This window comes from Periplaneta americana, chromosome 7 (genome assembly GCF_040183065.1).
Source record: "Periplaneta americana isolate PAMFEO1 chromosome 7, P.americana_PAMFEO1_priV1, whole genome shotgun sequence".
In the NCBI taxonomy this organism is placed as follows: Eukaryota; Metazoa; Arthropoda; class Insecta; order Blattodea; family Blattidae; genus Periplaneta; species Periplaneta americana.
The window spans coordinates 21,816,256-21,831,317 of record NC_091123.1 but is presented as its reverse complement, the minus strand read 5'-3'; the positions used below and the strand labels follow the sequence as shown (position 1 = coordinate 21,831,317).

The window sequence follows — 15,062 nt, the reverse complement described above, 5'->3', positions numbered from 1 at the left end:
CAGGTCATTTGGTTTCTTTTGTACAGATTGTAAAATTTTTCCTTTGTCAGAAGAGAGCCAATTGTTGATCCATAGGTTTGTAAAATGAGACTTTACTGAAGCAAAAGCATTGGATAGAGATATCACTTGAAGAGGTCTTGGTTGCAAATATGTTGCCTGTTTTGCAATATTATCGACTTTCTCGTTTCCAGGTATACCACAATGACTAGGTATCCATTGAAATGTTATTTCCTTTCGGAGTTCTTTTAGTTTACTTAGTTGTTTCTGAACTGGAATAATTCTATGTGCATATAGGTTTGATACATGTTTAATTATATTAAATATAGCACCCTTGAAGTCAGTAAGTATGCAAATAGATTTTTCAGAAATTTGAGTAACACACTGAAGAACAGCATCAATAGCTAGCAATTCAGTGTCAAGACTGGAGGAGGATGAACATTTATTTATTTTATTTTATTGGGTAATTTTACGACGCTATATCAACATCTAGGTTATTTAGCGTCTGAATGAAATGAAGGTGATAATGCCGGTGAAATGAGTCCGGGGTCCAGCACCGAAAGTTACACAGCATTTGCTCGTATTGGGTTGAGGGAAAACCTCGGAAAAAACCTCAACCAGGTAACTTGCCCCGACCGGGATTCGAACCCGGGCCACCTGGTTTCGTGGCCAGACGCGCTGACCGTTACTCCACAGGTGTGGACCGAGGATGAACATGGTATGAAATAACTTTCTTGATATTTTGGAATATAATACTCTCAAAAGAGGAAAGAGGGAAGAAGAAAAGAATGTGACAAGGAGGATATAAGTTTATCACTAATATAACCACCAGTAAGCAGATTTGTGATGTTCTTTCTCAGCTCACTTCTGAGCTGCATACAAGCAAAAGCTGGTTAATTATATGTTATGTTATTACCTCTAGTTTATGTTACCTGTGTTGCTAGGCGACACTCAGCCACACGGCAATTGTAGTCAGATGTCTTGGCCTTGTTCAGAATGGCTAGAGAATGTGCGATGACAAACACAGCACCATCTGGCAGCTTCACATCTTCTGACCGCAGTGGGTTAAACTGTATATGTTTTGCACATCCTGCAATGTAAAGGTGTAAGAGAAGAGTCTAAACTGACTGACATTATTTCAGGAATAAATATCCTGTTACTGCCAGAGATTTCGCTATTCCTTTGTTTCTTTTCTTACATAATTCTGTGGTGTTCGGGTAAAGGGGTATAAGTCATTTTTTGTCCAGATGGAATTTTGTTCCCAGATGAACACACAAGTTAAATTATACAATCGGGTGTGCAAAAATCAAAGAATACTAGCAGTTGATGTGTTTTATTTGTGTAAAAAATTATTTGTAATAAGGGTTCCAAGTTTAATTTTCATTTATCTCCGAACTCATTTTTATGACTTATCTCCCGTTACCCAAACACCACAGAATTTGCCACCTTATTTCCCCTTCAACTTACTCGTTTATCCCTACCACTTTCACTTGCTGGCTCGTCATGGTCGGTAGTGTTTATTTAATGACACTTTCAACTGCACAGGTTATTCAGCATGGAAATTCAATATGGACGAGAAATTGCATTTTACTTATTGTATTTCATAGATCTTAAAAATCATCATTGTAGCTTTGAAAATTGGAACAAGTAAAAAATTATACAAAAACGTGTAATACATAACAAGGAGGTTAATTTAATTTACAAGCATAAACAGTTCATCAGTGCAAAAAAAGGTACGAATACAGGGAAATTTTGTTAATTCTGTTCTGAACCTTTTCTCTTGGCTTCCCTCAAAGCTTTTAAGACAATTAGGCAGTGCATTGAAGACCGTAATACATGAAATCCTACAGAATGGTAGATGAAGATCTGATTTATGTCTTGTAGTAAAATTATGAATGTTCTGGTTATTACTAAAAATATCTTGGTTTTCAATATAAAACATCATCAAGGAAAGAATGTACTCACAAGATAAGGTCAAGATTTCTAAATTGTAGAAAATATTTTTTATGCACATCTGTCATTATCCTTACAGCTTTCTTTTGTAAAACAAAAATATATTTAGTTTCAGATTATTTAACTCACAATATTAATCTATATTTCATTATAGAATGAAAGTATGCTATATCACCAACAAGGATAAGGATCTTAATGCATTACAGGCAGAGTTCAATTTAGGAGTAATATGTATTATTCTATATGCGTTTTCTATTTTAAGTGATCATTATTCATATATAATCTAGATATCAATTCAAAAGTAGCTTTCACTTTGTTTTTCAATGCAGAGTAGAAAAAACTCAACATTGTGTTGTTTTTCTACTTTGTATTAGCACCAGAATAATTTAAAAAGCCACTTGTGAATTAATTTGATGAAATATAGCATGGTTAAAGCAAGCAATGATTTTTTGTCCAACCAAACACAATTGATTAGCCATATAACTTAATATCTTGTCTTGTAACAATTCCACAGAGCTTACATTTTATCTCTGCTGGTCAGTGGCCATTAAATTTCAAGTGGCTTATCTTACAACGTGGGCATCAGCGTATTAAAAAGCATTACAACCTTTCTGCCATCTCCTTGCCTCCCCACTACAAGTGTGACGTTGCACAGAGGCAGAGATAAAATATAAGATCTGTAGTTTCGTTGAGTCTGATAGTAATTTTGAATAAATAATAGATGTTTTACAAGTTTTTAACGAATTTATTAGAATTACTGTTAGATGGCATCATCTGGTACCTGAGACAGGTGGCTTGACGAGGAGTAACCATGGAGATTTTTATAAATTGGTTATTTAACAGTGCTGTATAAACCATGAGATTACTTGGCATTGGTGAAACTGATGATAGCAATGTGGTATTTGACGAAGTGAGTCTGGAGATTTTCCATGGGATTAATTGAGATTCGCCTTACAGTTCAGAAACTGCCTCGAAAAAAACTTAACCAAGTAACAGCCCAAGTGGGATTTGAATCCACGCCCAAGTGCAGCCTCAGATCTCATCCAACTAATTGCTATCTGAGCTATGCCAGTACTACATATGAATAACATATTAAGCAGTCATAAGGAAAGGACATGGAATACTACTAAATGTTCTTGTAGATGTAGTGATTGGTAGTCATTTTGGACAGGGAATAATAAACATATGCGCCAAAGTAAATTCATTAAATGCTTACAAAGTTACAGTTCTCATGTAAGTACCTTTTGTTCCAAGAAAAGCTATTGCTTGGTCCATTCCACCGCCCTGGGTCCCAATATACCGCTCTGATGTAGCACTAAGAGAAGCTATTTCCAGTTTGGACAAGTTGAGCTGAAATGTTAACATAATTAAGTTTAAGGGTGATGAAATGACGTATAATATTGTTTAATAAAGGTGAGGTTTTCTCAACTTTTTACACTGCTTCAAGTTTTTAGTGACCTAAGGATATCAAAATTAGTCTTTTAACATTTTGTTCCTTATTTATTACTTTCTACTGATTAAGTTCCCAACTGCTCAAGTTAATTGACATTGTGAGGTGAGAGAGATGATTATAAATACAGGGTGATTCATGAGGATTTACCATCCTTTACGGAGCTTATTTCTCAAGACATTCTGAGCAAAAATGTCATATAAACATGGGTCCTATTCTCAATATTTACAGAGTAACATTTCGTTATTGGAATGCATTGCTGTGAACGCGTGATCTTGGTCAGTGTGCAGTCAGCAGCCAACACGAGCACTAGGGAAATCAAAGACAGCCGTATGCAGTTACGTAGAGCGACGAGTGCCGTTCACAGCGACATTTTTTAAAATGTGTTGTAAACTCTCCAAGACTGTAAATTAGGATGCAAAATTGAACTGCAAATAATTAAGTCAGTGGAAGTGGTGTGATTTGTAATAATTGTTGTGATAAGTGTATAAGAATAATGTAATTTTTTAATTAAAAATAGAAAAAGATGTCTGTACGAAGCAACTAAGGAGTTCATGGCACATTTTTAGCTTCATAATACTTGCCAATTAAAGAAATGATACTTCTGAATGGTTCATTCTCTATTTGTATTATTCTTTTATCTTCAAACTAAAGAAAAAAACGTATTTTACAAACAACTTTAAATTAGTAAAACTCTGAAAATATTCAGAATAGGAACTATGTTTATATGACATTTTTTTGCTTCAGAAATAAGCTCCGTAAAGGACGGTAAAATCCTCGTGAATCACCCTGTATATAAATCCAAAATGATTTCAAAGACAACAATCATGTACTACAACAGCAACTATCACAGTATTTGTGTATAGACACTAAAGAAGAGCTCTGAAAATTGTATCTACTTTAACATGTGAGAAGAGTAGTGGTCTATTTAGTGTATTTACAAAGGACTTGGATACAGCACATCTGGATGAGATGTGAAGATGTAAGAGAGTGACTGATTAATTATTACTCCTAGACATAGGAGAATTTATGAAAGGTTATAAAAGCAAAGGTACTCCTTTACACACCATGAAAGCGCATGAGGGGCAACCACCTTTCATCTCCGAGAAAGATTCAGTACTCTATTTGATAGGAGGCTGAGTGAACTTCAGAGCTGTTATGGAAGTTTTGGCAACGGGAAAAATCCTGCTACCAACTGGTATTAAACCCAAGATCTTCCAATCCGTAGCCAGTTACTTTATCAACTAAGCTACCCAGCTGACAAATTAATGAAAACTGGGACATTAAATACATATAGCAGCAGCAGCAGCAGCAGCAGTAGTAGTAGTAGTAGTAGTAGTAGTAGTAGTAGTAGTAGTAGTCGTAGTAGTAGTAGTAGTAATAATAATAATAATAATAATAATAATAATAATAATAATAATAATGTTAAATATGTAGAAAAGGCACCACTTGTGCCTACTTCTTCAACAGTTGTGATTTCAATTTCTTCTTCTCACAGAAACTATGTGTGAGAATTCTAGCTTGTATTAAAAATATGGCTGTTCTGATTAATGTCAGTAATACCTTGATTTTTAACGTAAAACATTATCAGGGAAAGAATGTACTCACAAGTTAAGGTAAAAAATGTCTACAGTTTGAAAAACTTTTTTACATGATGTGCCTTTATGTGCAAATCTATAATTATTTTTAGGGCTTTGTTTTGTAAAACAAAAATATGTTTAGTTTCAGATGAGTTAGCCCAAAATAATAATCCACATTTCATTATAAAATTAAAGTATGCTATTTTAAATGTATTTAGGGGCTATAAGTTAAGGATCTGAATGCATAGCAGACTGAGCTCAATTTAGGAGTAATATATTCTATGTGTATTTTCCAGTTCAGGTGATTATACAATAATTCCAAACCTCGAACACAGACGTTATACGTAAAAAAAAATTAATAAAAAAGTAAATAAATACATAAATGAGTAAATAAATAAATAAATTAGTAAATAAGTAAACAAGTAAATAAATAAGTAAGCAAGTAAATGAGTAACTAAGTAAATTAATTAATCAATTAAATAAATATAAATAAATAACACTTGGCAAAATTAAAAGCGGCTGAAACAATTGAAGCATCGGCTGGAACAACGTTGTAAGTTACAAAATTTTCATTCGGCGTGTTTCCATGTAATAATGTTGTATGTCATGTTACCTTGCTATACTCTTTGGCTTATAACTGTCCATCAATGCAGTACCTGAAATTTGTCCACGCAAAAGTTTGCTACCCTCATAAGAACAACGTTGTACGCATACACATTTTTGCAGCTCCTGTAAATTTTACCAAATGTAACTTACAGCGTTGTTCCAGCCGACGCTTCAATTATTGTATATAAAAACTTGTAGTGAAAATGGTACACATCAGTAGAACAAGAGATTCAGTGTTTACTGAATTTTACAGCATGTATTAAGCTTTTAATGTAATTAATAAATTTAATCATCTTTTTCTTAAATCAACACAATGTAACAATGTTAAGATACGGGTACAATATTTTATATTTGTTGTTCATGCGCACATTAGTGTTTTTAGTTCAAAAACTGGCTCTTATGCTCACCCTTACTACAATACCTGGATACACCACTCATGAGCGGCGTTACCTTGTTGGCATGAGCTGAGGCAAGGGCAGCAGCACTGACGAGTGCACTGGAACTGGACAGTCCTGAACTCAGGGGCACATTTCCAGTTACTACGACGTACATGCCCACGGAGGAAGTGGACAGCACCTCCAGCACGCCTTGGAGCCCACACAGGAAGTAGTTGTGCCAGAGGGGAGACTCCCCCTTCTTCACTTCTATGCTATGGCAACACAACAATGAGACTACAGCAGGGAGTGAGCTAACGCATATCAGCTGACTACATGTTTTAACTCAGCCAACAGACATGTCGATATTTCTAACACTGATTGTAGATGAGTTTACACTTTCAAATAACTTCTTAATTGTAGTGCATTATAATCATCCTCGAGCTTCAACTGCCCCTCAAAATATAGCTGATACTGTCATGAAAGATAAAATTGCAGCTGGTAATAGATGCGTAACAGTTATCAATAAAAATCTCTGTGCAAGATACAGTGAAACCTGTTCAAATTGGAACCTGAATAATCCGGAATCCTGTCTATTTCGGAACAATTTATTGGTTCCGGCGAAATTTGTATGTATTATGTGTAATTTTTTCTGAATAAAACGGAAACTGTCCAATGCGGAAATGGAAACTGTCTGCTACTGTTCAAAACGAAAATAATATTTTGGACACACTACTTTAATGTAAACTATATTTTGAAACAGTATGTGATTTCAAGGAATGTACGAAATATGTAGGTCACTAAGATAAAAACAAGTTTTCTTTGCAAAATTTTTTAGGGTGCGAGGGTGTGTTGGCCTGGTGGTCACAAATTTTATTACCCCATTGACTAGGCAGACGAGTCCCTTCAAAGATGTTCAATGCTTCACTCCTATATACTGTCGTAGCTGGGTAAAACGCAAGTGTATTAAGATTTCGTGATTAAAAAAAAGTTGTGTAAAAATGCTGCACTATCATTAAGTGATGAAGTAAAAGTTATTGAGGAAAATGAGAAACGAAGCGTATGGAAAATAATGTTGAAAATTAGGAATGGGAAACTAAGGTGTAACACTTTGAAAAATAAAGGCTGTATCATGAGTGAGTGACTTGCGATCAATAATAAAAGGCATAAAAGGAAACAGAAAACAACTGATTACATAGAAATAAATGAACTGTTGTGGGAGTGGATTCTTCTTGCCCTTTCAAAGACCATGCCAATTTCTGGACCTATTCTGCAAAGAAAACCCTGGACTGGCAAAGAAATTAGATAGTCCAGAATTCAAGGCTTCTAATGGATGGCTCCTAGTCCAATTAAATAATGTGTTGTGATATACAGTACAGTATTATAGTATAGTGTTAGACATTAAATTTAGTGTTATTAATAAACTTCATAGTTTAATGAATGAGTTACAATACAATTTATATAGGAAATGAGATTTTCAACAAGATCATTCACCAATTAAATAAGCGACAGGAAACTGACTTAATGTCAGTATTGTTAAATGGAATATTTTGTACTTCCTATAATTTGCGACATGCTATTTTGTTTTTCATTTATAGAAATGATAAAATATTTCATTTTAACTTCACACCTGAATAACACGGAAGCCTGTCCACAACAGAAAAAAAAATAGAACCATGTCACTTCCGTCTTGAACTGGTTTCGCTGTATATAAATGAAACTCTTAAAATTAGATTATACAAAATAATTACATGACCAACTGTTCATTATGGAAGTGTAATCTGGACAATGATTAGAAAGAAGGAATTACAACTAACGGCACGGGAAAGGAAAATATTGAAGAAGATTTTTGGACCTAAACATAAGACTGGAAACTGGAGAATAATGTACACTCTAGAATTAAAGAATCAATATAAATCTACAGATATTGTAGTAAAAATTAAGACACGTCGATTAAAATGGTTAAGACATATCATTAGAATGGAGGTTTGTCTTGTTCAAAAGATCCTGAACTCAAAACTTGAAGGTAGATGTAATTTTTTTTCCAATACCACCAGATTGTCTTTCGATATTTATGGACTTCTCTGCTGGCAGTAGCTTAGGTGTTACCCACTTCTGAGGTTGGGGTGCCTGGAAGACGGAGTTACGTTGCCCCGATGATATGATGATCATGATTATGTGACACCAGAGGAGATCTTAAGTATAAACTTAACCTAAATTCCAGACTATGGACGAACACAGAAATAATTCCCTTTAAGAAAAGTTCCTGTGCTCTAACCAGGGCCTCATGAACTGTAGCCACAAGCTTTGACCACTAGACTTTGAGGCTTACTTACTTACTTACTTACTGGCTTTTAAGGAACCCAGAGATTCATTGCCGCCCTCACACAAGCCCGCCATTGATCCCTATCCTGAGCAAGATTAATCCAGTTTCTACCATCATATCCCACCTCCCTCAAATCCATTTTAATATTATCTTCCCATCTACGTCTCGGCCTCCCCAAAGGTCTTTTTCCCTCCGGCCTCCCAACTAACACTCTATATGCATTTCTGGATTCGTCCATACGTGCTACATGCCCTGCCCATCTCAAACGTCTGGATTTTATGTTCCTAATTATGTCAGGTGAAGTATACAATACATACAGTTCTGTGTTGTGTAACTTTCTCCATTCTCCTGTAACTTCATCCCTCTTAGCCCCAAATATTTTCCTAAGCACCTTATTCTCAAACACCCTTAATCTCTGTTCCTCTCTCAAAGTCAGAGTCCAAGTTTCACAACCATACAGAGCAACCGGTAATATAACTGTTTTATAAATTCTAACTTTCAAATTTTTTGACAGAAGACTAGATGACAAAAGCTTCTCAACCGAATAATAACACGCATTTCCCATATTTATTCTGTGTTTAATTTCCTCCCGAGTGTCATTTATATTTGTTACTGTTGCTCCAAGATATTTGAATTTTTCCACCTCTTCGAAGGATAAATCTCCAATTTTTATATTTCCATTTCGTACAATATTCTGGTCACGAGACATAATCATATACTTTGTCTTTTCGGGATTTACTTCCAAACCTATCGCTTTACTTGCTTCAACTAGAATTTCCGCGTTTTCCCTAATCGTTTGTAGATTTTCTCCTAACATATTCACGTCATCTGCATAGACAAGAAGCTGATGTAATCCGTTCAATTCCAAACCCTCTGTGTTATCCTGAACTTTCCTAATGGCATATTCTAGAGTGAAGTTAAAAAGTAAAGGTGATAGTGCATCTCCCTGCTTTAGCCCACAGTGAATTGGAAAAGCGTCAGATAGAAACTGGCCTATACGAACTCTGCTGTAAGTTTCACTGAGACACATTTTAATTAATCGAACTAGTTTCTTGGGAATACTAAATTCAATAAGAATATTATACAAAACTTCTCTCTTAACCGAGTCATACATCTTTTTGAAATCTATGAATAGCTGGTGTACTGTACCCTTATACTCCCATTTTTTCTCCAATATCTGTTGAATACAAAAAGTCTGATCAATAGTTGATCTATTACGCCTAAAACCACACTGATGATCCCCAATAATTTCATCTACATATGGAGTTATCTTCTCAAAAGGATATTCGACAAAATTTTGTATGACATCAACAAAAGTGATATTCCTCGCAAGTTACTACAGTTAGTCTTGTCCCCCTTCTTAAAAATAGGTACGATTATGGACTCCTTCCATTGAGGCTGGCCAGGGTTAATTGTAATATTGGAAGACAAAAACTGTAAGATGGCTGGACGATGTAGAGAATGTTTTTAGGATTCTAGGTGTGAAGAAGTGGAGACTAAAAGTACACAAGTTAGGAAAGAGTGGGCAGGTATTTTAACGATGGCCAAGACTAAAATACAAGGACTGTAAAGCCAAATAAGAAGAAGATAATTTGCCTTAATGGTAAGGGAAAAGGTGTGTTGAGTTAAGAATTAAATAAAGTTTGTTGTGAAGCCCAATGAATATTTATATATACAAAAGTCATGTGATTTTAAATTACTTTACCCTAATGTATACATTCCAATATGTTAGTAATGATAACACAGGTCTAATAAGTATTACTCTTGATTTACCAAAAAACAAATATTTTGTTGGTTACAACCTTGTCAATTAATAAACACAGCACAAGCTCCAACTTCTTCATAGGACTACTTTTGTTAACAATATGTATTAGTTGTAGCAGCATAAAAGAAATAAAAAAAATCTTAAATTTTTTACTCTAAAAAAACTCAGGCACCACAAAAAAATTTTTAGGATCCCGGGATTTGTCTACCCCTAAGTATCAGTATGGACTCATATCAGGAGAGGACATGGAGGCATTTGTACTTGTGGAATTGAAAACAAATTCGAAGACAATTTTAATATTTTCTCTCAAGAAATGGAGTTTATAAAAAAGAAACTGAAATAAAGATTCGAAAATTTGTGGGGAAAAGAAAGATCTCCCACACATGCACGCACATGTGTGTACTCATGTACGCACACACACGCACGCACATATACACATATCCTGGTGATTTAAGAAGACAATACTGTACGAAGTCAGCAAGAAAATAATTGCATAACACAGGACAATAAGATAAGAGTAAAGGATCTTAAAAATGTATCATTTAGTGATATGAATGGGATTACAGTAGGTCATGATAAGATTACGAAGTGATGCAGTGTTAAGTGACTGATAATTCAGACAATGATTAGCTGTGAAGCACATCAAAACTAAAATACTTTTTCCTTGACACAAATCTCAATTTAATTTCAATTTTACAATGAATACAGATAGAGGTGGTAGGTTTTTCATGGGGTATTCCCGTTTTCCCTACAAGCATTCCACTAATGCTTCAATAATCATAATCATCAGCTGGTGCTGTGCAGATCACCTCCACTGGTGCACCAAGAGTAATGCTGTAATGGCAAATTATGGTACATCACTCTTACAGAGGGATGCTTGGGTAATGGCACAAGTCAAGTACTTGCCACTAGGGAAGAGAAAGAAGAAAGAATGCGGGAAAAACCAAGAAAAACATGCGAGATGCTGGGAAATATGGAGGAGTTAGCCATCTGTGGCGCTTGTAAGAAGCTTCTCTGCTATAAATTTGTTAATTCACGTGTGTTATTCATTATAAAGATGAAAAAGTCATGCAAAGGACCATTTAATACTTAATAGCATCTACTTTGGTACATAAGTACGAAGTCAATGAAACAAATTGTTGTAAGGACTGCCAGTGACGAAGTCAGAAATTTAAGATGGGAGGGGTTAAGTTTTGGGAACATTACATGGAAAATTTTCCTAGAAATCACTGCAAATTATTAAAAAAAAAGAGCAATAATTATTGTTTAATACTATGAAATTTAATTGATTATAGTTCACGTTAACACTTTGTTTGTTAAAAACATAAAATTGTTTAGTCACACGTTAAAAAGTGTTACAATTTTTAAAAAAGGTACAGTATATACCTTGGACAGATGGCTGATGTTACGTCTTCATCAGTGTCTCCTGAACTACTGGTGATCTTGAATTCTGTGACGTGCATTTGTCGATTGTAGGGGTGGGGGTATGTTGCTATTATGGTGGGGGCTGGTTGTTTGTGTTATGACGTATCATGAAGTCGAATAATGTGTGGTATTGAACTGTAATTGTGTATTAAGTATATGTTGTGGGTATGTTATTGTATATTTATATATTTCGTATTGTTCTAAGATGTTTAACAGTGAACTTTTTGGTGTGATGTGTAAAATTTCCATATCTGTTTCTATATTATTGTAATCATGATTATTGTTGGTAATATGTTCTGCATAATTTGATGTGATGTAGGGTTTGGTTATAGCTTTAATGTGTTCATTATATCTTGTATGAAAGGATCTTCCTGTCTGTCCTACGTAAAAATGTGGGCAACTATTGCATTTTAGTTTGTAAACTCCAGTTGAATTATATTTATTTGAATGTTTAATGTGATTATTTAGATATTTCTGTGTTGTGTTACTTGTTTTGTATGCTATCTTGTATTTTAGTTTTCTGAATGAAGTTGCAATTTGTGAGTATTGGTATCGTGTTATGTTAATGTTATGTATTTATTCTCACATGGTGTTTGTGTTGGTTTGTTCTGTTTTTGTTTTGCCCTCTTTATTAGTGTGTCTATGAAATTTAAAATAAATTTAGGAGGAATTAACTTTATTGTTCAGAGTGAATCAACAGACTCCCGACCCAAAATACCTAATAAATGTCTTAATCTAGTTATTCTGTTAAGAAGGGTATCTTCTTAATTTCTTCAAAGAGCATCAGTTAATTTAAAAGAACTGTTAGCAATCATATAAAGGATCTGTTAAATTCTAAACATTGGCAACTATCAATGAAACAACATTTTTCTTTGAGTGTTACACTTGCAACGCCAATGTTGGATTGTTTCTTCATGGTTTAAATATAATTCAAATTTAAAAATGTTTCTTGAAAAACGGATGGGGCTTCAGCTGGGTATTCCACATATAAAAAAATAATAATTGCCCGTCTCTGACTGAGGTTCTGGGTGATACATCTGTTGAGAGAGAGAGAGAGAGAGAGGGGCGGGAGAGGGAGTGGGAGGGAGGGAGGGGGAGAGAGAGGAACAGGAAGAGGAAGATAGAGAGAGGGAGAGGGGGGGAAAGAGGAGGGAGGGAGGGAGGGAGAGAGAGAGAGAGAGAGGGTTTTTTGTGTGTGTGTGTGTGTGTGCGTGCGTGCGCGCGCACCTACCCACTTCACTTTACATGATTCGGGTTCCGCATACTGCAGATAGATGGCAGGACTAATCAATTTTCAAATTGCACACCACTTCAGCAGACCACGTTATGCATGATATGATGTGTATTTGTGAAGAGTTATGTCATGTACTAGGGTGAGGATGATGACGATGAAGGTGAGGAAGGGAAAAGGGGAAACCCATTGCTGGCACGTAGCCTACTGCTGTCGAATAGCACCAAGGGGGCCGCCATGCTTAAAGTTACCATCCGAGGCACGAATCAACAGTGACATATGCAATGCAGAGAGATTTAGGATTTAACCCAGGCATATTGGTGCACAATTTAGTGATTAGAAGTTGAATTTTATCAGGTAGTACATCTCACTTTACGATATGTATCAGAGGAAGAACAATTGTTTTTATGCATTTGAAGTCTGATTAGTTTAATATGTCAGCGAGGTATGCAATGAAAGGAAAGGAACTGGCCAACCTATCCCATTATCTCCTGGCTTAGTTGTCTCATTGGTGTGAGGTTCCAATCAGTATTCTGACTGCTGACTAAACATACAATTACCTGAATGAATTTACGTCACATTCAAAAGCATTGTGATCGGTATCCATGTTTGTGAGATGCAGCTTGGGTTCTGGTATTGGCTTCACTGCCAACATGATGTCGTATTGGATTGCCATTGGCAACACTGAATAGCCACAGTAATCCACATGCTCTCCAATAAGGTTCACTCTGTAAGACAAAGGAAATGTTGCCAATGTTTGGACACTTTTCTTTCTATGAAAATTACATAGTCATTGCTCAAACATAAACAAATGTATTAAAAATACACCAAAACTTATGTAATGTGATTCATTATAGATAATTAGCCCTATCATATTTTAATTATGGCCTTTTCAACTTGCATGCTTAAGAGAAAAGAAATAAAAATGATATAAAGAAAGAAAGAAAGAAAGAAACAGCTATGACCTATTTTAACAATATAGTTGTTTCTCAGGAAGTGGTATTTTGAAGGGCAAAGGCGGAGACACTAACCTTCCAGGAACACGGACAAAAAACTCTGGTTCTTGTTGGTATTTTTCCACAAAATGATTCCTTAATTGTTTTAGTCTATCATTGTTTAGTTTCTCTAATGGAAGTGACAGCACTGGCGGGTAATTGTTCTCAATTCCGTTGCTATTCTCCAGCTCCATTATACTCTGAAAAAGAAAAGTGAATGTATAAAAATTGAACTTATGCGCACATGCATGCATGTTATGAGTGATACAGATACAGATAGTTTATACACCACAAACCAAATACAAGGGTTATTAAATAAAGTGACAAAAGCAAAGTCGGCTATATATAGTAACTAATTTGTTACCAACCATACGAATTTACACAACAAATAAAAATAATAACAATAGGAATTAACAGGAAAAGTTTACAAAAAATTAGGTTAACCTATTCTAAATTTGATGACAGAAATTCATCTAGAGCTACACTATAAAAAAGATTTTTCTGTAAAATTAATTTCACGTTTTCTAAATGCCACCTGATTTAGATCTTGGCAGTTTATTGTAGAGAATCACACCTTTGTGAGAAATGTATTAAGGCTTTTAACAGTTCTGATGTAATTCAAATGCACGTGTGTAGATGTCCTGAATTCTTATCGCATAGCAAGTTTTACATATTTTCTGTCAAATTTGCTTATGCTCAACTTACCTTATATTTGCCACAATGTAGAGTTGAAGAACTAATGTTGTCAAGCAATCAAACCTATGTCTTGATATCCACGTCATCACGTTATCAGTAAAATTATGACATCATTTAATTTATGTTTACGAACCTCTCAAGCTGTGCTACTATCAATGTTACTTCAAGTTGCCGGTACATGAATGTGTTAAGTTTTATACCAATATAGTTTTGTTTACATAAAATAGCATGATGATTGGTCTGCTGTACAATTTAATACAAGCCATTATGCAGTTATAGAACTTTGCGATGTAGAACATTAAGTTGACAATAACTAATTATAATTAACAAGCCTTCTTATTGTTTTATACAGTCACAAATAGCCGGCATGTGGTCTGCTATTCATGAATTTCTTTTTTCAGTCTTCAGACGACATTATTTTTATTGCATGCGTGTAAACAAACAAATCTGTTGCCACATCAATACAACTACCAACGTAAATCATCTGAATGCACTAAATGTACATGTTCGCCAACTGTCCGTAATTATTACTAAATTATAAAAAGAAACCAGGAAGACTCACCAGATTGCATTAAGTGTGTTACATTCGCTCGTTGAAAATGTTTTGATGAAGAACACACAATTCTTTAAAAATCACATGGGATATAAAGATGTTAATACAAAA

The 15,062-nt window shown here is 34.9% G+C and overlaps 1 protein-coding gene across 1 annotated transcript in view; it reads right to left on the bottom strand.

Annotated features, from left to right (window-relative positions):
• LOC138702966 (N-acetylgalactosamine kinase-like) overlaps positions 1 to 14,859 on the bottom strand; it is a 33,618-nt gene extending 18,759 nt beyond the window's left edge. Inside the window, exons 1-6 of the mRNA XM_069830404.1 lie at positions 14,408 to 14,859; positions 13,739 to 13,902; positions 13,268 to 13,435; positions 6,037 to 6,235; positions 3,192 to 3,300; positions 930 to 1,087 (exon numbers count right to left, since the gene is read on the bottom strand). Of these exons, the coding sequence (XP_069686505.1) occupies positions 930 to 1,087; positions 3,192 to 3,300; positions 6,037 to 6,235; positions 13,268 to 13,435; positions 13,739 to 13,896 (792 nt within the window). The 5' untranslated portion in view covers positions 13,897 to 13,902; positions 14,408 to 14,859. The remainder of the gene's footprint in view (positions 1 to 929; positions 1,088 to 3,191; positions 3,301 to 6,036; positions 6,236 to 13,267; positions 13,436 to 13,738; positions 13,903 to 14,407) is intronic.
• Between the last annotated feature and the right edge of the window lie 203 nt (positions 14,860 to 15,062).